General features: G+C 49.3%; 2 protein-coding genes across 3 annotated transcripts in view; both read left to right on the top strand.

Annotated features, from left to right (window-relative positions):
• Window positions 1-25,505, top strand: part of LOC128423864 (cytochrome P450 2C25-like) — a 227,825-nt gene that overhangs the window by 54,085 nt on the left and 148,235 nt on the right. The window lies entirely within an intron of this gene.
• LOC128423855 (uncharacterized) lies at window positions 10,319-22,749 on the top strand. 2 transcript variants are annotated; one of them, XM_053409399.1, is made up of 4 exons: window positions 10,319-10,418; window positions 16,215-16,873; window positions 19,049-19,255; window positions 20,667-22,749. In XM_053409399.1, exons 2-4 carry the CDS (start codon window positions 16,405-16,407, stop codon window positions 21,752-21,754), a joined length of 1,764 nt encoding a protein of 587 aa, XP_053265374.1. In that variant the 5' UTR covers window positions 10,319-10,418; window positions 16,215-16,404; the 3' UTR covers window positions 21,755-22,749. The 2 variants fall into 2 exon arrangements, with proteins under 2 accessions (XP_053265374.1, XP_053265375.1); XM_053409400.1 differs by lacking the exon at window positions 10,319-10,418 and adding an exon at window positions 10,635-10,718.

Raw genomic sequence — 25,505 nt, 5'->3', positions numbered from 1 at the left:
GGTTTGTGTCAATGAACACTTTTATTGTGTAAATAATGTCTGTTCTTTTCCTCTTTTGATTTTTTTTTACTTCGTATGTTTATTTCTTTATTTTTTCTTTTCCTCTTTTTTTGTTCCTTTAGAAATTTTCTATTCTCTACATGATTTTCTTTTTCTTCATATGTAAAGAGATAGCATATAATGTTTGTATAGATATGTAAATTTTTAATCAATAAAGAATTTTCAAAAAATTTAAAAAAGGAAAATGTCAAAGCCGCATCCTTATTTCCAGGTGGATATTAAGTAGTGGACATAAAAGTAGAGATATCCATATAATAATAAAAAGCGATAAAAACCAAAACCTCCGATGAAAACTAAAATAATTTTATTACATTTCCCTGTTCCTGGAACTGAATGTTTTGCTGCGTCAGAAAAAGTCTGTCTGGTTTAAACAACTTAGGGTGGTTGTTCTTGTTGTTCTTTTTTTTAAATTGCTAATAGAAACTGTTAAGTTGTGGGTGAACATATCAGACGACACAGCGATTCTTCAAACAGCTCTTGTTTATTCACAGGCCAGAACAGAACTGAACTGGAGGCTTCAGCCAGCCTGCTTATATAGAGCTCCACTAGAACGCAACAGTAACCATTTTCTGTAACTATCCAATCACTGAACGTCACTTTCAATCCCTTATTTGCATATGTGGACCTGAGAGAAAACTATCTACAGTATCCCCCTGCTGGCTCAGGGTGAGAACTTCAGTACATAACAGAAACAGTGACACAGCATCGCTTTTCCAAACTCTTACATAATGAACTAATGCAATTTTACTTGGACGCTGTTCCGTTTTGTTTGGCTCCACCCTTCCAGGTACTTCCAGGTGACTTCTGTTTCCGAGCAGAGTTCAATCACTGGCAAATTCATGTTATGCCGCTAAAGCTGATTTGGCAACAGAGCTGCTTCTGCAAAATATATACGGTAACTTTTTGCAATAAGGAACGTGACAAGGAAATGAGCAGGAAAGAACGAGAGGAGTGTTGTAAACAAAAATCTGCCCTTTTCCCCTTATGGGGTATCCAAGAGCCCATATAGAGTCCTTACGTAGGTTCCCTAATGGTAGGAGAAAATAACAGAGGCCAACCAGAGAATATTGAGAAGCAAAGCAGCTAGTAAGCCTGATCTTTATTGATCTGTTGCAACAGGGTCCTCACTCACCGTAACGCAGAAGGGAGGAGGAACCCAGAACAATGGTTTTCAGCGCGCCCGGCGCTCCGGGAAACAGGCTGCGGATGTCTTCCTGAAGCCTGGAGAGCGAGAGGGGTCGGTGCGCACCGACCCCTCTCGCTCTCCAGGCTTCAGCGAATGCCTGCATTCGCCCCATAGGACGCACCCAGATTTCCCCTTCATTTTTGGAGGGGGAAAAGTGCATCCTATAGGGCGAAAAATACGGTAGTTAGTTCTACATATTCTCGCATTTTGTTCTGCCAGTCTAATTTTGTTTTTTTTTTTGTTTTGTTTATTGTCTTAAGAAAATTATACAGACAGCAAAATGAAGAAGCCTAAATTAACATTGCCTTCTACCAATAAGAAATAATAATAACTATTACAATAATGAAAATACTAAAAATACATTTACTTCCTCTTTTAAACTTCTATTCCGGTTACAATATATTACTATTTTATAAGAATGTATTATATCCTTTGCTGTCCCATATATTATTTTATTTCCCAAATTCAACCTAACCCTCCTCTCCTCCCCACTGCTTCCCTTCACCTGCCAGTCTAATTTTGATGAGATAGCGTCTCCTTTCCATCCCTTTGCAATTAAGATTCTGGCTGCTGCTGCTGCCGCAGACATGAAAATTCTCCGAAATTTCTTTGGGATTTCATTGTTCATTATTCCTAGCAGGAAGGCTTCAGGCTCCTTGGGGAAGGAACATTTAAACATTTTCTGAAGTTCGTTGTATATTGTCTCCCAAAATTCTCTGATCTTTTCTTGCAGTTCCACCACATGTGGAGCATTGTGCCTTCTGCCTCCCTGCATTTCCAACATGTGTTTGACCTAGATTTTGTGGGATGTGAAATACAGAGCAGTCAAGTACAACATTTTGTTTAGAGGGTGTGGTGGGTACAAACCTTGGCTTTGAAAGCCCTGTGCCTCTGAGAAAGCGCAGAGTGATTTTCTGCTTTGCTCTTATCCATGGCTTGACTCTTGCCAGGCACGAGGTCTCAGTACAATTTCTGGAGAGGTGGGAGGGAGAAAAAAACAGCCAACTCAACCTGCTTCCACTAACATACAAGCCCCCCTCTCGTCTATATAACCCAGATGGTTTTTGCTTTGGTATTGATTCTCCAGTTCAAAGATGATGCAGACTCTCTTTCTTTAAGCCTAGCACTTATGAGGAATTTGGGCAGGCGCAACATTAGGATGGGCAAAGCTGGATTCCCTCTCGTGCAGCTGTTAAAAGCAGAGCTGCGCGGCTTGGAAAAATCAGCTGGCAACCTGACAGAAGCTCCGTTTAAGAGGTGGGCTTATGGCGACACCTGGAGGTCATTCTAGAAAGTGACAACACTGAAGTTGTTTATTGATTTTAATAATTTATTGATTTTAATAATCAATAAATAAATCAGGTTCTGGGATCATCTGGTTCCCATCCTCCCTGACCCTTGGCCTTGCTGGCTGGGGGTGACGTGGTTTGTAGTTTGGCAACATCTGGAGGGCTGTTGTAAACAAATAAATCTGCCCTTTTCCCTTATGGGGTATCCAAGAGCCCATAGAGTCCTTACATAGGTTCCCTATTGGTAGGAGAAAATAACAGAGGCCAACCAGAGAATATTGAGAAGCAAAGCAGCTAGTAAGCCTGATCTTGTATTGATCTGTTGCAACAGGGTCCTCACTCACCACACGAAGGAGGGAGGAGGAACACAGAACAATGGTGCGCAAGGCCTTATAAAGACTTTTGAAATTGCCCACCCTGGAGTTCAAGACCACCCCTCCATACATCATACCTACATCACAGAAGGGGTGTAACCCAAGACCACCCCCCAGACACATCATACCTGCATCACAGACAAGGCGGTCTACAGCAGAAATCTGAGTGGTCTATCTCCTGTCGTTGCTTATCTCCTGTCTGGCAGGTTACTTCAGTGGATACCCTGCTTACTTGACTGGATACCCTGGGGACCCTGGCCAGTCTTTTGTAATGATAAATACAGTTCCTGGGCCATGTCACAGGCTCACCCTATTCAAACACAGACATACCCTTAAGACAGAACAAAAAAATTTTTTCCTTCCAGTAGCACCTTTAAGACCAACTAAGTTAGTTCTTGGTATGAGCTTTCGTGTGCATGCACACTTCTTCAGATACACTGAAACAGAAGTTGCCAGATCCTTCTATATAGTGAGAAGGTGGGGAGGGGTATTCCTCAGAAGGGTGGTGGGAATGGGTGATTGGCAGATAGCTGTGATGAGCCTGTTGACGACTCTTAACGACTGCAATAGGTCTTACAGGAAAAAGCAAGGGGTGAGAAGGTGAAAAATGGCTTTGTCATGTATAATGAGATAAGAATCCAATGTCTTTGTTCAGACCAGGTCTCTCCATGGTTTTAAGTTTGGTAATGAGTTGCAATTCAGCAGCTTCTCTTTCCAGTCTATTTCTGAAATTCCTTTGTAGTAAAACAGCTACTTAAGACAGGATTTGTGAAGGAAAAGACAATGGGGAGGCTTTTCCATTTTCCTTTGACCTTGCAGAGAAAACATTTGGTCAGTTTAGGAATCAAAATGGTTTCAGGCCGGTCTTCCTGTGCTGATCTATGTAGGTGCTTGGTTCATACATTTATTATATATCTAAGACCTTAAAATTCTAATCACAGGGCCATGGATTTCCTAGCCCTATAAAGAGGAAGATGGAAACTTGGACTCCAGCAGATTGGAGACCAAGAGTAGGTCCGGCAGACAACAAGGCGGTTTCCGGGAAGTGAGGGCCAGATGGGGCTCATTCACCTGGGAAGGGAGCCCATCTAGGAGAAGGAAAACTCTGATCCAAACCTCTTGAAGGATACCTCTTGCAGAAGAAAATGTTAGGGTGTGAAACCTAAGATGCTGGCAAGTTAGCAATGTCATGTGACTTTAAGTAGTCAAGCTCGTTAAGTTGTTAAGTTGCTCAGTATATAAAGAGTGTTTGTTTTCTCTGCCTGTGGGGCGTGAAGCAAAAATGTCTGAAAGCTCCGGAGGTGTTTCTGTTATCTTTCTGCAATAAACCTGTCTTTGGAAAGACAGGCTTCCCTGTGCCGTTATTTCTTTGCTGCTGAGACTTTGAAGCTTGTACTGCAACAAGAATCTCTGCACTGGACTTAATTAAAGCTCTGCAAAGAGAACTGTTGCTGGTGGCGCAGCGGAAGCGTTTACTGGACCAGTACACAGACTCTCTTAGAAAAGGCTCAGGAGTAAACCCTCCGGGAGTCAGCAAACTTTTCAGCAGGGGGCCGGTCCACTGTCCCTCAGACCTTGTGGGGGTCCAGACTATATTTTTTGGGGGGAAATGAACAAACTCCTATGCCCCAGAAATGCATTTTAAATAAAAGCACACGTTCTACTCCTGTAAAAACACCAGGCAGGCCCCACAAATAACCCAGAGGTGCGTTTTAAATAAAAGAACACATTCTACTCATGTAAAAACACGCTGATTCGTGGGCCGGATTTAGGTGATTGGGCCAGATCCGGCCCCTGTGCCTCAGTTTGCCTACCCATGCCCTCCTGAGTGGAGTCCCTAAGACGGTTGGATGGCACCTTGTACGCCTCCTTCCAGCATCTGCTGCAGCCAAGCTGGTTCCAAACGTCCTGCTCTGCTTTGCTTTGGGATCAAAGGCCGAGAGGGGGGTTTTGTCATCCCGGCAACCCAGGACCTCCAGACACACTGCCCAGGCTTGCACCCCGGCGACGTCACTCCGGTGCTGCTAATGCAACGCTTTTGAGTTCACCCCAGAGGCACACTCCACTGTCTCTCAAGACAGACAGATGCCAGCAGCAGTTATTTAGTATTACCTGACGTTTTCAGAAGGTAAAACTGAAATTCTTTGGTTTTCCAAGAGAAAATCAAGCACTTTTAAATCGAAGATAGGCTTACCAAGCTCAACGTTGTTCAATCAGAAAAATAATAGATCTGAATTCCTCACACCTGTTGTAAACAAAAAATCTGCCCTTCCCCCCCCCACGGGGTATCCAAGAGCCCATATAGAGTCCTTACATAGGTTCCCTATTGGTAGGAGATAATAACAGAGTCCAACCAGAGAATATTGAGAAACAAAGCAGCTAGTAAGCTTGATCTTTATTGATCTGTTGCAACAGGGTGCTCTCCTCACACGCAGGAAAGGAGGAGGAACCCAGAACAATGGTGTGCAAGGCCTTATATAAGCTAAAGGTAAAGGTACCCCTGCCCGTACGGGCCAGTCTTGACAGACTCTGGGGTTGTGCGCCCATCTCACTCAAGAGGCCGGGGGCCAGCGCTGTCCGCAGACACTTCCGGGTCACGTGACCAGCGTGACAAGCTGCATCTGGCGAGCCAGCGCAGCACACGTAACGCCGTTTACCTTCCCGCTGGTAAGCGGTCCCTATTTATCTACTTGCACTTAGGGGTGCTTTCGAACTGCTAGGTTGGCAGGCGCTGGGACCGAGCAGCGGGAGCGCACCCCGCCGCGGGGATTCGAACCGCCAACCTTTCGATCGGCAAGCCCTAGGCGCTGAGGCTTTTACCCACAGCGCCACCCGCGCCTTATATAGACATTTTTAATTCCCTGCCTTGGAGCTCAAGATCACCACACACACCCCATACATCATACCTACATCGCAGAAAGGGCGGTCTACAGGTGAAATCTGAGTGCTTTGTTTACCTTTTGTCTGCCAGGTTACCTGTTTAATGGTCACTTGATTGGATTGCCTGGGGAGCCTGGCCAGTCTTTTGTAATGATAAATTCTTAGTTCCTGAGCCAGGTCAGGCTCACACCCTATTCATATCTTAAATGTGCACTTAAGACAGGATTTGTGAAGGAAAAGACAATGGGGAGGCTTTTCCATTTTCCTTTGACCTTGCAGAGAAAACATTTGCTCAGTTTGGGAATCAAAATGGTTTCAGGTCGGTCTTCCTGTGCTGATCTATGTACGTGCTTGGTTGGTACACTTATGAACATTTAACATATATCTAAGTCCTCAAAATTCCTATCACACACCCAAAAACATATTTTAAAGACCTCTCACTGAAGAAAATGACATGTCCTTCGTTGTGTTATAAGAAAAATACTTCTAATCTTGTTATGGGGTATCTGGAGCCCATATAGAGTCTCTCAGGAGATTTTTATCAGTCAGAGAGGAAGCAGAGGCCAACCAGAGTATATTGAAAGCAAAATGCCTAATATTGTTGTTGTTTAGTCGTTTAGTCGTGTCCGACTCTTCGTGACCCCATGGACCAGAGCACGCCAGGCACCTCTGTCCTCCACTACCTCCCGCAGTTTGGTCAAACTCATGCTGATAACCTCGAAAACACTATCCAACCATCTCGTCCTCCGTCGTCCCCTTCTCCTTCTGCCCTCCATCTTTCCCAGCATCAGTGTCTTCTCCAGGGAGTCTTCTCTTCTCATGAGGTGGCCAAAGTACTGGAGCCTCAGCTTCACGATCTGTCCTTCCAGTGAGCACTCAGGGCTGATTTCCTTCAGAATGGAGAGGTTTGATCTTCTTGCAGTCCATGGGACTCTCCAGAGTCTCCTCCAGCACCATAATTCAAAAGCATCAATTCTTCGGCGATCAGCCTTCTAAAATGCCTAATAAGCCTGATCTTTATTAAAGGAAATAAACTGTTGCAATAGGGTCCCCACTCACCACATGCAGGAGAGAGGAGAGACCCCCAAAAATAGTGCACAAGCCCCTATTTAGACTTTTGAAATTCCCCACCCTGTAGCCCAAGACCCCCCCCAAAAAAATTATACATACATCGCAGGAGGAGGCGGTCTCCAGCAGAAGTTTGAGTGTGTTTGCTTCTCTCCTGTCTGCCAGGATACCTGATAAGTGCCTTAAAGGTAAAGGTAAAGGGACCCCTGAACATTAGGTCCAGTCGTGGCTGACTCTGGGGTTGTGGTGCTCATCTCGCTTTACTGGCCGAGGGAGCCGGCGTACAGCTTCCGGGTCATGTGGCCAGCATGACTAAGCCGCTTCTGGCGAACCAGAGCAGCGCACGGAAACGCCGTTTACCTTCCTCCCAGAGCGGTACCTATTTATCTACTTGCACTAGTGTGCTTTCGAACTGCTAGGTTGGCAGGAGCAGGGACCGAGAAACGGGAGCTCACCCCGTCATGGGGATTCGAACCGCCAACCTTCTGATCAGCAAGTCCTATGCTCTGTGGTTTAACCCACAGCGCCACCCGCGTCCCTTGATAAGTGCCTTACTTGATTGCATATTCTGGGGTAGCCTGGCCATTACTTTGAGATGGTAAATACATGAGTTCCTGAATCTATACTGATAGTTTGCTCAGCTTAACAGATACTTGCCAGACTGTATTCGGAAAGGGAGGTGTAAGTCCCTACAGTCCAAAGACCATTGGAAAGCTTTTCCCATTTCCTTCCCCCTTGCAGAAAAATATTTGAGGAGAGTCAAAATGGCTTCAGGATTGTTCTCCTGAACTACGTATTTCATTTTTTTAAATATATCTTTATTCATTTAAAATAAATACATTTATGAGAGCAGACATACATACAAGTAAACAAACATACATACAATCAAACAAACAAATAACAGAAAAATCAAACAAACCACCACACTGTAAAATACAAGATTAATATAATTATCATCATATATACACCTGAAACTGAACACAATTATAAAACTTATAAATTTAAAACTGACTTCCAATTAATCTCACTGTACTTTATCTATCCATTACTTTATACCGCAGTGTTACATATTTCTTATATAATTTCTTTTTACCTCCTTACGAACTTATATTTATACAATACAGGGATCGGTCTAATTCTGCCAAGATGTTTCCTTTTATTCCATGGTTTTCTAAATATTCTTTAAAGATTCCCCAATCCTTATAGACTTTTTGTTTCGGTTTGTCTCATACTCTTCCTGTACTATTTCAGACACGTGGTTTATATATGTCAGCGCTGCCCAAGGTCCCAGCTCACACAAGACCAACGCTGCTTCTTCCTCAAGTTAAAAAGTCTTTATTGAAGTTCAGTTTCATTTCCAGACGCGCAGCGCGCAACGCTACGTCTATGCCTTAGACCGTAGAAGTCCCATCTGAATCTCCTCCCCCCTGACACCAGCTTAAGATTCTAGCCTTACTCCACCTCTTCCTCTGTTCCTTCTTTCTCTGGGTCCTCCTGCTAGTCGGAGTTTCAGCCCTCCTAGATTCTTCTGACGCTGAGTCCGCCGACTCTTCTCCCCCCCTCCTTCGGGCCTTAGGACCTGGCTCCCAATCCGGGTTTTCTGCTGTCCCGCGCTCCTCCACATTTGAACTTGGCGCGCGCGCGCAGCCTCCCACTTTCCTTCTGACCGTTACACTTGTGTCACTGCTCCCTCTTTTGGGGAGGCTAGCTGGACCTGGCCTTCCCTCCGTCTCCCCACTCCCCGATGGAGGAGAAGCTGGTCCTGACTCACGTGACTCTTCCCCCCCACTGTGCTCTGGCGGGGGAACTGGCCCTACTCCTCCGCTACTCCTTTGGGACTCCCCTCTGGTTCCTTGTTTATGGATCGTCCCCCCTGGGACTCGCCTCGCCCTTACCATAGGCGCCCCCTCCTGGGAATCTTCTGATTCGCTGGAGAAGCTCATGGAATCTCTCGGCCCACTGTCATATTCCCCTACGCTCCCCTCTGATTCCTCTCCTCCGCTCTCTATTTGCTCTCTCCCCTGCTCTTCTGCTCCTGAGCCTCTGACAATATACTTATGTACGTGCTTGCCTTGTCCATTTATGAACATTTATTCTATATCTGAGACCTTAGAATTCTTGTAACACTGGCCATTCCACCAGGATTCTGTTACGCTCTCTGTTTCAAGGCCGTCCTCTGAGACCAAACACTCCAGTCCACCCATCTGGGCTCAGAGACTTCTAGCATTGTTATTTATATTCTTTATTTATACAATTTATACACAGTGGTACCTCGGGTTAAGAACTTAATTTGTTCCGGAGGTCCATTCTTAACCTGAAACTGTTCTTAACCTGAAGCACCACTTTAGCTAATGGGGCCTCCTGCTGCTGCCGCGCACAATTTCTGTTCTCATCCTGAAGCAAAGCTCTTAACCTGAAGCACTATTTCTGGGTTAGCGGAGTCTGTAACCTGAAGCGTATGTAACCTGAAGCGAATGTAACCCGAGGTACCACTGTACTGCCCTTTTTCAAAAGATTGGAGGACAGTGTATGACATTAAAAACAATACAGTGGTACCTCAGGTTAAGTACTTAATTCGTTCCGGAGGTCCGTTCTTAACCTGAAGCACCACTTTAGCTAATGGGGCCTCCCGCTGCTGCCGTGCACGATTTCTGTTCTCATCCTGAAGCAAAGTTCTTAACCCGAGGTACTATTTCTGGATTAGCGGAGTCTGTAACCTGAAGCGTATGTAACCTGAGGTACCACTGTACACACAGTAAAAAGAAAGGAAATCCAGCATCCGTGCTGTGACATGGAAGAGCAGGGAAAGCTTGTTTTCTCCTGCTCTGGAGGGCAAGACTCGAACCCATGGCTTCAAGTGACAAGAAAAGAGATTCCATCTCAACATCAGGAAGAACTACAGCAAGAGCTGTTTGAGGAAGGAACAGTGACGACCTCTTCTTCCTTGGAGGCTTTCAAGCAGAGATTGGATGGCCACCTGGCATAGATCGTAGAATTGTACAGCTGGAAAGGGTCCACAGGGTCATCTAGTCCAACCCCCTACAATGCAGGAATATGCAGCTGCCCCATACGGGAATCGAACCTGCAAACCTTGGCCGTTATCTGCGCCATGCTCTAAGCTATCCAGGCTGCCATGGATGCTTTAGCTGAGGTTGCAGCGGGTTGGACTAGATGGCCCTCGGTGTCCCTTCCGAATCTTCACGTGTATGATCCGCGCACCCGCGTATCGTGTGAAGCCTCCTCGGGCACCCAGAGTGCGGGTGCCAAGGGGATGGGGGGGCGGGTCGAGGCATCGGCGGAAACCTCCAGGCCCCTCCGGAGCCAGCAGAGGGCAGAGGCAAGTGGCGGCCGCGCCTGGGCGCAGGAGGAAGCGCCGCCGCCTGGTTCCTGCGCCTCCTCGTCGCGCGGAGTCGGGAGGAGCCATTAAGGCGAGTGCCAAAGGAGGAGGCGCGGGGGAAGGGAGACGCGCGCATCCCTCCGCCCAGCGTTGGGGGCGCGCAGGAGACGCGCAGGCGGCGGGGAAGCTGGCGCGCCCGCGGAGACAAGCAGCTTTGCGCGCGGGTAAGGAAGGGGGGCGCTTGGAGAGGCTGCGGTTCCCACGCCGCCCAGGGGGCCGGGGAGTTGCTGCCGGGGCCGAGGGAGAGCCGAGCACGAGGGCGGCTCCTCCACCTCCTCTTCCCTCGCTCCCTCCGCCCCTGCGCAACCTCCGCCCCTGCGCAACCTCCGCTCCAGCCCGGATCCGCGTTGCGCAGAGCGCACGGTTTTGTTCGCGCGCGCTGCGCTGGAGACTCTGGGGTCCCCGCGCGCGCCTCCGCAGAAGCAAGGCCCCTGGGCCGGGCCGGGCGGCTCGCTCGCTCCCGCGTGAGTTTCCGCACCGGATCCGCGGCCTTTTCGAGGAGAGCCGGGAGTTTTTGGAGACGCGCGACGTGGTTTGATCTCTCCTTTTTTTCGTTGTTGGATTTCCCCAAAATCCGAAAGGTGGGCGGGATCGCGGGTCTTGCATGCAGCCCTTGGTGCAGGGTTGGGGGTGGGATCCGGATCGGGCAGGCAAGAGTTGTAAACAACTCCATCCCCCCCCCCTTCCGCGCGCGCGCGCGCCCTTCCGCAGGCGCCGAGAGCTAAGCTCTGGCGGCGCCTATTGTCCTTCGGTGGTCATGTTTGCAGGCTGAAGGACCTTTTGAAATGCGCCAGGCCGCTGGAACCCGGACGGATTGCGCCCCTTGCCCCGCATCCCTCTCCGGCTTGGGTGCTTTTAAATCCGAATTAGATGCGTGCTGAGCGGGCTCCGCGTGGCCGAGGAAGGGGAGCCTTGCAATGGAGATCTTCTCAATTTCTGCATGTGCCATTATTGCCGTCGATTTCCCGTCTCTGCGGAAAGGGATAGGCTAGCGCGCAACTCCGCACAAAGGAGCTTTTCTGTCCGGTTGCGCTTAAGGACAGCGCGATCCGATCCTGGAGGTCCTTCCTGGCCACCCCACAATAGGGTCCCGGGGCCAGTGCCACGCGGGGAAAGAAACGGTGGGGCACCGTTTTGGCCCTCGAGCGCCCGGGAGTGAATCCGAATTAACACGTGTGTGTGTGTGCAGACAGCAAAATGAAATCTGGATCCGGAGTGGACACGCCTCTCCAGCGGGGAGATGTTTGTTTCCTTGTTAATCCTTTGGGAAGCAGAAGGGAGGCCTAATCCGGATTCAGGGAGCGTTTGGGCCTCCCGTTCCCCCTGTATGATGAGGCATTGAGGCCCAAGTGAGTTTTTTTGGAGTGTAAACACAAAACCCTGTTGCTGGTTGTGGGTTGATGCAGGAAGAGGCCTGGGGTGCTGTTTTCAGCTGAGATTCAATCACATGCCAGGAGATTCTGGTGGTAATAATAATAATAATAATAATAATAATAATAATAATAATAATAATTTATTATTTATACCCCACCAATTTGGTTGGGTTTCCCCAACCACTCTGGGCGGCTTCCAACAAAACACTAAAATACAATAACCTTTTAAACATTAAAAGCTTCCCTAAACAGGGCTGCCTTCAGATGTTTACTAAAAGTTTGGTAGTTCTTTTGCTCTTTGACATCTGGTGGGAGTGAGTTCCACAGGGCGGGTGCCACCACTGAGAAGGCCCTCTGCTTGCTTCCCTGTAACTTGGCTTCTCACAGGGAGGGAACCGCCAGAAGGCCCTCGGCGCTGGACCTCAGCGTCCGGGCAGAACGATGGGGGTGGAGACGCTCCTTCAGGTATACTGGACCGAGGCCGTTTAGGGCTTTGAAGGTCAGCACCGACACTTTGAATTGTGCTCGGAAACGTACTGGGAGCCAATGAAGATCTTTCAAGACCGGTGTTATATGGTCTCGGCGGCCGCTCCCAGTCACCAGTCTAGCTACCGCATTCTGGTGCAGTTATTAGGTGGCTGGGAGGTCTTGCAACTGTTTCCCCAAAAGATGTTGGGGGGGGGGGAGATCAGCTCTACTGATTGAGCTACCCCAGGAGTCTAAAATTTACTCATAGAATCATAGAGTCATGGGTTCAAGCCCCTTCTTGGGCAAAAGATTCTTGCATTGCAGCGGGTTGGGCTAGATGACCGCCGGGGTCCCCTTCCAACTCTGTGATTCTGGACAGGCAGTAGGTGTCCTGGGTTTTAGGCAGGGAAATTTCCCCAATCCTGCCAGGAGACGATGCATGCAAGGTCCCTGAGCTAAGGCTCTTTGCCTTTGAAGCAGCCATTTAATCTCCCCACAAACAAATCTAAATGGATTCTCATCAAATAGCCGGTGTTGTCTAACTTTTGCTCAGAAGCAAGTCCCGCTGAGCTCTCTGGCCAGTGTGTACTCTTTGCAGACTTCCTTTGTGTTTTTCCTGTATCGGACATCTGAATGGAAAATCTGTATATTGGCTTACCACCGGCGCTTAATAATAATAATTATTATTATTTACTATTTATACCCTGCCCATCTGGCTGAGTTTCCCCAGCCACTCTGGGCGGCTCACAATCAAATGTTAAAATCAGTACAGCGTTAAATATTAAAAACTTTCCTGAACAGGGCTGCCTTCAGATGTCTTTTAAAGACAGGATAGCTGCTTATTTCCTTCACATCTGAAGGGAGGGCGTTCCACAGGGGGGGCACCACCAGCGAGAAGGCCCTCTGTCTGGTTCCCTGTAACCTCACTTCTCGCAATGAGGGAACCGCCAGAAGGCCCTCGGTGCTGGACCTCAGTGTCCGGGCTGAACGATGGGGGTGGAGATGCTCCTTCAGGTATACAGGACTGAGACTGTTTAGGGCTTGAAAGGTCAGCACCAACACTTTGAATTGTGCTCGGAAACGTACTGGGAGCCAATGCAGATCTTTCAGGACCGGTGTTATGTGGTCCCGGTGGCCGCTCCCAGTCACCAGTCTAGCTGCCGCATTCTGGATTAATTGCAGTTTCCGGGTCACATTCAAAGGTAGCCCCACGTTGAGCGCGTTGCAGTAGTCCATGATATGAAATTTGCTCTCACTTGCTTCTTCTCTGGCTCTGGCTATTTATTATTTCTTGAATTTCTACCCCACCTTTCCTCCCGAAGGAACTCAGGGTGGCAAACAACAAAGAACAATAAAAACGTCTTTTTAAAACATTCCAGTACAGCTGCGGACTGGAAACCATTAATGGCGTTCATACATGCAGAGGAATAGAGCGGTTGTTCTAAAAGCTTCCGTGGAAATGCCTAAAATGTAAGAAAAATAGCTATGGGCTCTGAGTTCCTCAGGACTCTCCGTTCATTCCCAAAGTCCAATAGTTTAAAAGAGAAAGAGCTTTTCTCCTACTGTTGATTTTGTATACGTTGCAGTCACTGTGGCAATGAGTGCCAGATATCAGTGGTGCATGAGTAAATCTTCCCTTCCTGCTGTTTCCCCCTGGGAAAACACACTCTTTACTGCTGAATCGGAGCAAACGTCAGTTGGGTTTTCTGCAGATTGACACCTGTCCTGATTCAATGGTAAAAGAGAGGGTTTTCCCAGGGCAGGCAAACTGAAAACTGCTTGCACCCGTGCTTTCTAAGCAGGGAACCAGCAAAGTGTGTTGCATGCGTCTGTTTGCCTCTCTCATAATGCTACAACTTGTGGACATCCAAATGTTGGAAGATTCAGGACTGAGGGAAGAAAGTCCTCCTTCACACAGAGCTTAGTTAAACTATGGGACTCCCTGCTACAGGAAGCTATGATGGCTGGCAAATTGGATGGCATTAAAGAGGACTGGGCAAATTCATGGAGGGGGAGAGGGCTATTGGGGCTACTAGTCAGGATGTCTGTGCTCTGGCTCCACAGGCAAAGGCAAAAATGCTTTGGAATACCACTTGCTGGAAGCCACAAGGCTTTGGGTTCAGGTCTTGATTGTTGTTGTTTAGTCGTGTCCAACTCTTCGTGACCCCCTGGACCAGAGCACCCCAGGCACTCCTGTCTTCCACTGCCTCCCGCAGTTTGGTCAAACTCATGCTGGTAGCTTCGAGAACCCTTTCCCACCATCTCGTCCTCTGTCGTCCCCTTCTCCTCGTGCCCTCCATCTTTCCCAACATCAGGGTCTTTTCCAGGGAGTCTTCTCTTCTCGTGAGGTGGCCAAAGTCTTGGAGCCTCAGCTTCACGATCTGTCCTTCCAGTGAGCACCCAGGGCTGATTTCCTTCAGAATGGATTTGTTTGGTCTTCTTGCAGTCCATGGGACTCTCCACAGTCTCCTCCAGCACCAGAATTCAAAAGCATCCATTCTTCAGCGCTCAGCCTTCTTGATGGTCCAGCTCTCACTTCCATACATCACTACTGGGAAAACCATAGCTTTAACTATACGGAACTTTGTTGGCAAGGTGATGCTGGAAATCAAATGGGCAGGTATAGGGTAAGGCGGTCTCGCAGGTAAACAGGTCCTGAGTTGTTCAGGGCTTTATACCCTAATACAGTGGTACCTTGGTTCTCAAACTTAATCTATTCCGTAAATCTGTTCCTAAAACCAAAGCATTCCAAAACCAAGTTTTGCTTTCCCATAGAAAGTAATGCAAAACGGAGTAATCTGTTCCAGACAATTAAAAGCAACCCCTAAAACAAAAATTTAACATGGATTTTAGTACTTAACAAAACCATTGAGCCATAAAACGAAAGCAATAAACAACGTTAATGGTTCTTTTGCCTTCGCTGCTTTTAGTTCCACGCAGTCACAAAAGCAAAGTCGCAGGTCACAGCCACAAAAAGGGAAAAGCCACACAAACAAAAACACACAAAAAAAATAGCAAAAGCACCAAACATAAGCTCCAAATATCATCTCAGAACACTGCAGTCAGAAACAGAAGACTTCTCTCGGAATGGTATGACTCAAATTAACAGTGCAACACTAAAAACAGAAGCTCAGGACTCAAAACGGAGCACATTCGGCTTCCCAAACGAAGTTCGAAAACCGGAACACTCACTTCCAGGTTTGCAGCGTTCGGGTTCCAAGTAGTTCGAGAACTAAGCTGTTCGAAAACCGAGGCACCACTGTAGTAATACCTTGAACTTAGCCTGGTAGCAGATGAGCCACCATTGCATATCTCTAGCAAACTACTCCAGTCAGCACCCTGAAGGACCAGGTGCGCAGCCTGGGAGTCATTCTGGACTCACAGCTGTCCATGGAGGCGCAGATCAATTCTGTGTCCAGGGCAGCTGTTTACCAGCTCCATCTGGTACGCAGGCTGAGACCCTCCCTGCCCGCAGACTGTCTCACCAGAGTGGTGCATGCTCTGGTTATCTCCCACTTGGACTACTGCAATGCGCTCTACGTGGGTCTACCTTTGAAGGTGACCCAGAAACTACAAGTAAACCAGAATGCGGCAGCTAGACTGGTGACTGGGAGTGGCCGCCAAGACCACGTAACCCCGGTCTTGAAATACTTACACTGGCTTCCAGTACGTTTCTGAGCACAATTCAAAATGTTGGTGCTAACCTTTCAAGCCCTAAATGGCCTCAGTCCAGTATATCTGAAGGAGCGTCTCCACCCCCATCGTTCTGTCCGGACACGGGGGTCCAGGGGTCCTTCTGACGGTTCCCTCACTGCGAGAAGCCAAGTTACAGGGAACCAGGCAGAGGGCCTTCTCGGTGGTGGCACCTGCCCTGTGGAACGCCCTCCCACCAGATGTCAAAGAGATAAACAACTACCTGACATTTAGAAGACATCTGAAGGCATCCCTGTTTAGGGAAGCTTTTAATGTTTGATGTATTACAGTATTTTAATATTTTGTTGGAAGCCGCCCAGAGTGGCTGGGGAAGCCCAGCCAGATGGGCGGGGTATAAGTAATAAATTATTATTATGCTGCGGCATTCTGCCCTTGCTCCATCTCACATTCTTCCTTCCCTTCCAGGTGCCCTTGGGACGAGACTGCATGACTCCGGAGCGAGTCTCCAGTCCTCATTCGGTTGACGCCACCCGCAGAATCCCACCGGCTTTTCCTCGCGGGGTGGGAGAAGCCTTGGCCCGTAGCCTTGCCCCCGCGGACCACCCAGCCGCTCTGGCCCCTGCTTCCTCCCGCTCTCGCTGGCTCGCGGACTCCAATGTTTTCCTCCGCGGCCGAGAGGGACAAATGGGCACCTCGCTTTGACTCTCCCCCTTCCACTTCCGCCGTCGCCGCAGCCCAGGCCAGCGCGACAGGCCGGAAGAGGAAAGCTAACTTCTCCAACGACGAGACGGAGACCCTGGTCTGGAATGTAGTGCGGCATTTTAGCGCTCTGTATGGGTCGGAATCCTTCCGGGCTCACCCCGTCCGCCGGAAGCAGCTCTGGACCCAGATCCAAAGCCGCGTCAACTTTCTCGGGTATACAGAGCGCTCCATCGACGATCTCAAACACAAATGGCGAGACTTGAGGCTGGACGTCAAGAAAAAGATCACGGCCAAGAGACCGCCCCCGGTGCACCGGCCAGGGGCGCCCCACAAGCCCCGCCTCACACCCCTGGAGAAAATGGTGGCCTCCACTTTCCTGCAGCCCACGCATGACTCAGAGCCTGAAATCGTCTTGGACCCAGGTGAGCTTTCGTTTATTATCACCGTATTTTCCGCTCTATAAGACGCACCCACCCATAAGACGCACCTAGGTTTTTATTTTTTTAAAAAAATTTTAATAAATTTTTATTAGATTTTCCACCGTGATAACACAAACCACAAAGCAAGATGATACACAAAAACGAAAAAAGGAAAAAGAAGAAGGGGGGGGGGGACAATAAACAGATAGACAGTAATAACAAACTTAATTCTTCACAAATCCAAACTTTTAAACATCTTGGTTGACTTCCTCAAATCCCTCCCTTCTGAGTTTCCTTGTAATTAAAAGTAACAGCTTTCCAATATCGTTATTAAACTAAAACAATTTCCAATTATACTCCATCTTATTCACTTTTCTTAACATTCTGAATCCCATTTATTTAATTATAACTTAATTTAATCCTAGGCGTATTTGTTTCTTTCAAGTCATTTCTAATTTTTTATATTACAATATTTATTCAAATAGTCCTTAAATTTCCTCCAGTCCTCTTGAAACTCCTCTTCTTTCTGGTCGCGGATTCTTCTAGTCAGGTCAGCTAGCTCCGAAAAGTGCACCTAGTTTTTAGAGGAGGGAAACAAGAAAGCAACGCAAAGCCTCTTGCTCTCTTGGCTTCAGCGATAGCTGCGCAGCCCGCATTCGCTCCATAAGACGCGCACACACATTTCCCCTTACAGTGGTACCTCGGGTTAAGTACTTAATTCGTTCCGGAGGTCCGTACCTGAAGCTGTTCTTAACCTGAAGCACCACTTTAGCTAATGGGGCCTCCTGCTGCTGCCGCACTGCCGGAGGACGATTTCTGTTCTTATCCTGAAGCAAAGTTCTTAACCTGAAGCACTTTTTCTGGGTTAGCGGAGTGTGTAACCTGAAGCGTATGTAACCTGAGGTACCACTGTACTTTTTAGGAGGGGGAAAGTGCGTCTTATAGAGCGAAAAATACAGTGTATATATAAGCAAGATGGTCTGAGCATCTTGGTTCGGCTGCACTGGCTGCCGATTAGTTTCCGGGCCCAATTCAAGGTGCTGGTTTTGACCTATAAAGCCTTAAATGGCTCAGGATCGCAATACTCCATTGGGTGCAGAATGCTGCGGCGAGGCTCCTTATGGGGTCCTCGCCGTTGGACCACATTCACCCAGTGCTTTTCCAGCTGCACTGGCTCCCGGTGGAGTACAGGGTCAGGTTTAAGGTGCTGGTTTTGACCTTTAAAGCCCTTTGCAGCCTGGGACCCTTGTACTACAGGACTGCCTCTCCCGGTATGCACCACGGAGGACCTTAAGGTGCATAAATAGCAACACCCTAGTGGTCCCGGGCCCTAAGGAAGTCAGATTAGCCTCAGCCAGAGCCAGGGCCTTTTCAGTGATGGCTCCGGCCTGGTGGAACGCTCTGTCTCATGAGACCAGGACCCTGTGGGATCTGATTTCTTTCTGCAGAGTTGTTCCACCTGGTCTTTGGCTTGGAGACAGCCTGATCCTCTTCCCCTCTTTCCTTTTCCTTCTGTGATGAAACCCCTATTTGGGGACTTCCCTGGCTTTTTCCTGGCCCATGTAGGACCAGTCTGGATAGTTGGCCTTGGTGCAGATTTGACTTTCCCCCCCCCCCAAACAGTTTTTGATCTGGACTTCCACTAAAATGAGGCTGCATTTTAAGTAGTAATTTAATCTTGTTTTTAAGTTGTATTTTAATCAATTGTTTTTATACCTGTTAGCCGCCCTGAGCCCGGTCTTGGCCGAGGAGGACGGGATATAAATAAAATTAAATGAATGAATGAATACTGTATAGCTTTATGTATCAATGTTTGTTAATTGATGTGGTTAAACAGGGTTTTTTTTATAAAAAAACACCTTAGACTGAGTTTTCACACACATGAAAAACTTATAACAAATCCTTATTTCCTGATGAATAGCCTTTGGACTATAACGTAACTTAAATAGAAAACTATCTTCAGAAAAAAAATTCCTCCAAAAGCATTTTATTTTAAAAATCCAATTTAAATAAATAAAATTCCAATTTAAATTTTAAAAAATCCAATTTAAAAAAAATCAATGATTTTTATCCACCCTGGTTTATACCTTTTCTACGAGACTCCTCCCACTGTTGACTGCTGCCTGACGTTGACTTCAAGGGATAATGCAACGCTTTGCTTGTTTTCTTGCCCTGCAGAGATTTTCTTCCCTGGAGCGTTCAAGCAGTCCTTTGTAGCTTTGCAACCGGGCCTCAACCACCCCAGTATCTACATTGACACCAACGGGCAGCCCTCTTCTCTCCCTGACGTGGAAGGCTCCCTGGTGCCTCGCGTGGGGGTCCGGAGCCCCGACCCCTCCTCTATGCTTTGCGAATACAGTCGAGGCGAAGGGCAGAGCAGCTCAGGTGGGTATCGCTGGTCCCATTGCATACCGCCTGGCCATAACAATAACAGCAATTATAATATTTAGTACAATATTTATATGCCATCCAACTGCTCCGGCCGCTCTGGGCGGCTTCCAACAAACTATAAACTCACAGAAAAACACCACATATTAAAAGCTTCCCGATACAGGGCTGCCTTCAGATGTCTTCTAAGAGTCAGAGGGCTTTCTGCAAACAGGGAGCCACCACAGAGAAGGCCCTGTCATGGGGTCACTGGGTGCAGAGCTTGTTCTCTGCTCCTGAGCTTCATCGCTTCCCTGCTGTAGGTGCTGCTGGAAAATCCTTTGGTGTGGAAATCAAGTCAGGATGAGTGCCTGTCTTTAACTGCTCACCTCTTGGATTTGGAGGGGAAAACTGAGGAGGCGGTGGGTGGTGCAGACTAGAGGCTAAGAATAAATCCAAGCTGCGTATTTCCCACCATGTTTGATAATTGCACGCCACTTCGGAAATTAAGCAGTTTATGAATGAACTTGCAGCCTCATACCCGGCATTGATGGACAGTTCTGAGAAACCAGGACTTTTGATTTTGGCAGTTAAAATCCGTGTCATTTTTGAGATCCAGCGGTTATAAATCGATGCCCTTTTGAAAGGTTCCTTCCGCCATCTTGGTTCATAGTGGAGTCCAGTAGTACCCAAACATAGAGGGAAAACTGTTCCTTCATCCCTGGGGCCACCGTGCAAAAATTGGTTACGATATATTAGTACATAGTGAGTTGACAAACATCCCAAAATATATACCATATTTTTTTGCTTCATAAGACGCACGTAGTTTTTAGAGGGGGAATGCAAGGGAAAAATATTCTTTAAAGGGAGCGCTGAGCAGAGCCTGTATGCATCCCAGGCTCTGCTCAGCGCTCCCTTTCACGAGCCGCGTGGAGCATGTGTGCAATGCTTGCGGACTTTTCCCCGAGGAGGGAGAAGGGCAGCCCGTCGCTGACAGGTTGCCCTTCTCCCTCCTCAGGGAAAAGCCCCCAAGAGCCGCACACATGCTCCACGCAGCTCTTTAAAGGGACTGTGGCTCTTGGGGGCTTTTCCGGGACGTGGGGGAAGAGACAGAGCACGCCTAAGCCAGGAGCTAGAACAGCGAGAGGGAGTGCAGCGCAGCCTGGGATAGCTGCACAGCCGGCATTCACTCCATAAGACGCACACACAGTTCCCCTTACTTTTTAGGAGGAAAAAAGTGCGTCTTACAGAGCGAAAAATACGGTATCAAGCTGGCGGCCTGTATGTGGCATTGCCCAATAATTCTTAGAAACCTGGATACTGAATGTTTTTCAGCAGCTGCGTGAAAGTGCATGAGTGACTTGTCAGAGTCTGTGTCTGTCTTAGGCTTGTATTCCCTGCCTTGATGTCGTTCTCTTGCCCGTTGCAGCCGAATCGGGACCAGAGCTACGGACCCCGGAAATGTCCGCAATGTCCCCCCAGCTCCGAAACGAATCCCTCGTCTCCTACGCTTCTGAGGAAGAGGATCAGGACGGCCCGGAGGCGGAGGGCAGGATGAGTCTCCACGCGGCGCTGGAAGCTCGGCTGTCGGCCGAAGAAGACCTGAAGTTGTCCGGCCGGCAGGCTGCGATGCTTATCCGCAGGTGCAACTCTCAGGGGTCGGCCGCCTCCCTGCCAGAGGACGCTCTCAGCCACGCAGACGCCCACTCAGACTGGGACCATGAGGGGGGCACTGATGTCCCCGCCCTGGGCCACTCCCTTGACGCCTCTCGGCCGGAAGAAGAGGAGGCGGCCAGCCAGGCCGCAGAGACGGGCTCCTTGGCCCGGGGGCTTCTGGGGCCTGCGTGGGAGAAGCATGAGGAGGAGCAACACTCCCGGTCTCCTCTCCACACCGGGGCCCTGACCGAGGAGTCCCTGCCATCCTCTGCTTCACCTCACGCAGACCAGGCGCCCGCCCCGCGGGCCTTGCCCAGGGGGATGGGGTGTTCCCGCCGGCGCGAGGGTGGCCGGGAGACCTGGAGGACTAACATCCGGCGGCTGATGGACATGGAGGACCAATGGGACCAGCTGTACCACCAGGAGCTTGCCATGTGGCAAGAGGAGAGGGCCCAGCAGCGAGACGAGCGGGCCCGCGACAGGGAGCTCCAGTTCCGGCTCCTGGGGGTCCTCACCGACATCCGGGATGAACTGCGGTACTTGCGGCAAGAGAGGGCCGTGGCGCGGCAGGACAGGGCCGCGGCCCGGCAGGAGAGGGCGTCGCAAACGGTCGCACCGGCGGCACACGCCTCCTCTCCTCCAAAACCCGAGGCAGCCCCTCCAGAGGCGGCCCCCGACTGCACCCCTCTCTTCTTCCCTCTTAAAGCCGAAGGGGGCCTTTCTGGACCGCACCCGGGGAGCGTCGGCCGGGGGGAGGCGGCCAGGGCGAGGCGGAGCCCTCACGGCGTCTCCCGCCGGGGCCGGGGCCGTCCGCGCGGCTCCACGTCCAAGCACAGAAGGATGTTTGTGCCCAGCAGCTAGGGGAAAGTAGGCAGTTCCTAAATCAAAATCAAATAGACGTTTGTGTGTGTACAGAGTTCTGGAATTTCCTCCAGGTGGGCAAACAGAGGGCAGAGAGAACAAGAGTGCTCGTGTGTGCACCTGATGACGTGTGGGAATATATACAGTGGTACCTCTGGATGCGAAAGGGATCCATTCCGGAGTCCCGTTCGCATCCTGAAGCGAACGCAAACCGCATCTGTGCGGGTCGCGATTCACCACTTCTGCGCATGACGTCATTTTGAGTGCATGCGCAAGCGGCGAAACCCGGAAGTAACGCGTTCCGTTACTTCCGGGTCGCCGCAGAGCGCAACCCGAAAACACTCAACCTGAAGCAACTTCAACCCCAGGTATGACTGTAAGGTTTCGTTGCACGCTGTCCTTGGGCTTTGTACGTGGGCCCGAAAAGGATTCATGAATGATTGTGCGCAACCGCTCGGCCCTTGGCGAATGAATGCATGCAGTGGTGTTTTGAGTGCGGGGAAGTGTCAAGGGGTTACGGCTACCCTGATGGAAGAAATTTCGCCTGCGGTGTCCCCTCCATCTACAAATACCGAAACCTGGGTGGCGGGGAGAGGGCTGTCGATAGGCCGCAAGAAACACAGAGCCCACCAGCGAGGGGCGCTCTGCAGTGGAAGAGAGTGCCAGCCGGACAAGGCATTCGATGGGCAACTGGCTCTCAAATTTAATACCAGGGCAGCCATAAGCAAGGGCAGAGAAAGGTGTTAGCTGGGAAGGACACACTAAGTGTGCGTGTGATGGAGTGTGTGTTTGTGTGGACAAGTGCGGAACATGTTTTGTATGAGTAGGATTGTGGGTTAGTTGCTGTCGTTCAAGCATTTTCTGCAACTCATTTAACGGACTGATTTGCCTATGTATCTATAAACACTTTTTGGAAAGAAAAAAAGCAAACAACCAGCCGAACAGTTTGTCTTGTGTATTTTAGTTACTGGGGAAAGACTCGCAGCGGACACTTTGACGCCAGAGGACACTTTTGACAATAATTCCCCCTGAACGGATCGTTTCTGATTTGGGGCAAAAAGTTTACTTTGGGAGGAGGAGGCGAGAGCCATAGAACATTGCCTTCCTTGGGGTGCCTTTTGCCTTCCCATTTCCATGACGCTTTAACATCTGGGCCCCTCCATATGTTTTAGACTTTTTAATACCATTATGATTATTATTTACTTGAATTCATGCACCGTCCTGTACCCGGAGGTCTCAGTGCGGTTCACAGAAAAGATTGCAATACAGTGGACGCTCGGGTTGTGAACACAATCCGTGCGGGATGCATGTTCGCAACCCGCAGCGTTCGTAACCCGCATCTGGTAACTTGTTCTGGTACTTCCGGGTTTCGGCGGTCCGCAACCTGAAGCGGCTGTAACCCAAGGTATGACTGTATATAAAATTAAAATAAGAACAATAACCCAGTAACAGACACATACACACAGTTAAGTAAAGGTAAAGGGACCCCTGACCATTAGGTCCAGTCGTGACAGACTCTGGGGTTGCGGCGCTCATCTTCTTTATTGCCCGAGGGAGCCGGCGTACAGCTTCCGGGTCATGTGGCCAGCAGGACTAAGCCGCTTCTGGCGAACCAGAGCAGCGCACGGAAACGTCGTTTACCTTCCCGCCGGAGTGGTACCTATTTATCTACTTGTACTGGTGTGCTTTCGAACTGCTAGATTGGCAGGAGCAGGGACCGAGCAACGGGAGCTCACCCCGTCGCGGGGATTCAAACCACAGACCTTCTGATGGCAATCCCTAGGCTCTGTGGTTTAACCCACAACGCCACCCGCGTCCCACACAGTTAATTAATCACAATTATATCCCACTTTTATTGCAAGCAGCTCAAGGTGGTGGTCACCCAGCGAGTTTCACGGCCGAGGAGGGGATTTCAACCCTGGTCTCCCACGTTTAAGCCTGGCGCTAACCACTGTGCCATACTGCTTCTATGGACCACAGTTCCCATCTGCCAGAATGGTGGAAAACTCGGGACGGGGGGGGAATAACACGGCTAATCCAGCCTCCAGCAGGGGGGGGGTGCTTTTCATAACACGACTCTTGGCAGCCCCAGCTGTATCATGCTGGCTCTGACAGGAACCGTGACCCACAACATCAGGGGGACAAGGGAAGCAGCCTGGCAAAGGCTGCCCTAATCTAGCGGTAGGCCTAAGGCTGAAAGCTTTCCCTCCAAAAATGAGTAAGAGCTGCCATTGTGGGCGCCACAGTTTAAGGAGGATACTGAGAACCTGCAAGGTGTGCAGAGGAGAGCAGCCGAAATGGCAAGAGTCCACACCTTATGAAGAACAGTTGAAGGAGTTGGGGGTGTTTAGCTTGGTTAAATAAGGCCGGGAGGTGCTATCATAGGCAGCTTCAAATATCTCAAGGTGTTGTCCCATGAAAGACGGAGCGAGCTGGTTTTCTCTTGCTCCGGAGGGCAGGACTCGAACCCATGGCTTCAAGTTACAGGAGATTCCGACTAAACCTCAGGAAGAACTTTCCGGCACTAAGATCTGTTCTGACCGTGAAACGGACTCCCTCAGAAGGTGAAACGGACTCTCCTTCCTTATTTATTGTTTATTTGCTTTTCCGTCATACCTCGTCGCCAACGCATACAATGTGACAGAAAGCTAATCAGAAAAAGATGGCATGGATATAAAACCTAAACACATGATAGTAATAATGGATTCCCTTGGAGATTTTTATGCAGAGGTTTTATGGCCATCTGTCATGGATCCTTTAGCTGAGATTGCGGCACTGCAGGGGTTGGAATAGATGACCCCTGGAGGTCCCATCCAACTCTGTTTCTGTAGCGTTACGAGGGACGTGAACAGCTGAGCTTTCCATCATGAATCCCCCCCCCCCCCCCCCGCGCTCCTGGAAATTTCCAAGGCAGCGAGCGGACAGACAGATGTTCTCCTGCTTGGCTTACGAAACCTTTAGCCCAGGCATAGGCAAACTCGGCCCTACAACTCCCATCATAGCCGTTTACATTCCACCTGATGCTAACGTCAGAGTGGCACTTTCTAAGCTATATGATGTCATCTCTAAAGGTAAAGGGACCCCTGACCGTTAGGTCCAGTCGCGGACGACTTGGGTTGCGGCGCTCATCTCGCTTTACTGGCCAAGGGAGCCGGTGTACAGCTTCCGGGCCATGTGGCCAGCATGACTAAACCGCTTCTGGCGAACCAGAGCAGCGCATGGTAACACCGTTTACCTTCCCACCGGAGTGGTACCTATTTATCTACTTGCACTGGCGTGCTTTTGAACTGCTGGATTGGCAGCAGCAGGGACTGAGCAACAGGAGCTCACCCTGTCATTGCGGGGATTAGAACCACCGACCTTCTGATTGGCAAGTCCTAGTGTCTGTTGTGCAACCCACAGTGCCACCCGTGTCCCTATGACATCATCTCTAGGCAGCAGCAAATCCACCCAGAGGATGCCCTTCTTGTGGCAAGGGATTTCAATCAGGCCTGCCTGAAGACAGTTTTTCCTAAGTTTGAACAGTATGTGAATTTCCCTACTAAAGGGAATAATATTTTGGATTGTGTGTATTCCAGCCTGAAGCAGGCATACAGGGCAATTCCCCCCCCCCCCCACTTAGGTTCATCTGACCATTCTTCACTTTTTTAATGTCCGAAGGAGATTCCCCCTTAGGAGAAGAATTCAGCCAGTTTTAAAAATGGTTAGAATCTGGCCAGAGGGATCTTTCAGTCAGCTCTAGGATTGTTTT

Source organism: Podarcis raffonei, chromosome 12 (genome assembly GCF_027172205.1).
Source record: "Podarcis raffonei isolate rPodRaf1 chromosome 12, rPodRaf1.pri, whole genome shotgun sequence".
Taxonomy (NCBI): Eukaryota; Metazoa; Chordata; class Lepidosauria; order Squamata; family Lacertidae; genus Podarcis; species Podarcis raffonei.
Note: the sequence above shows the minus strand (reverse complement) of the source record. Positions and strands in the feature narration are given on the sequence as shown.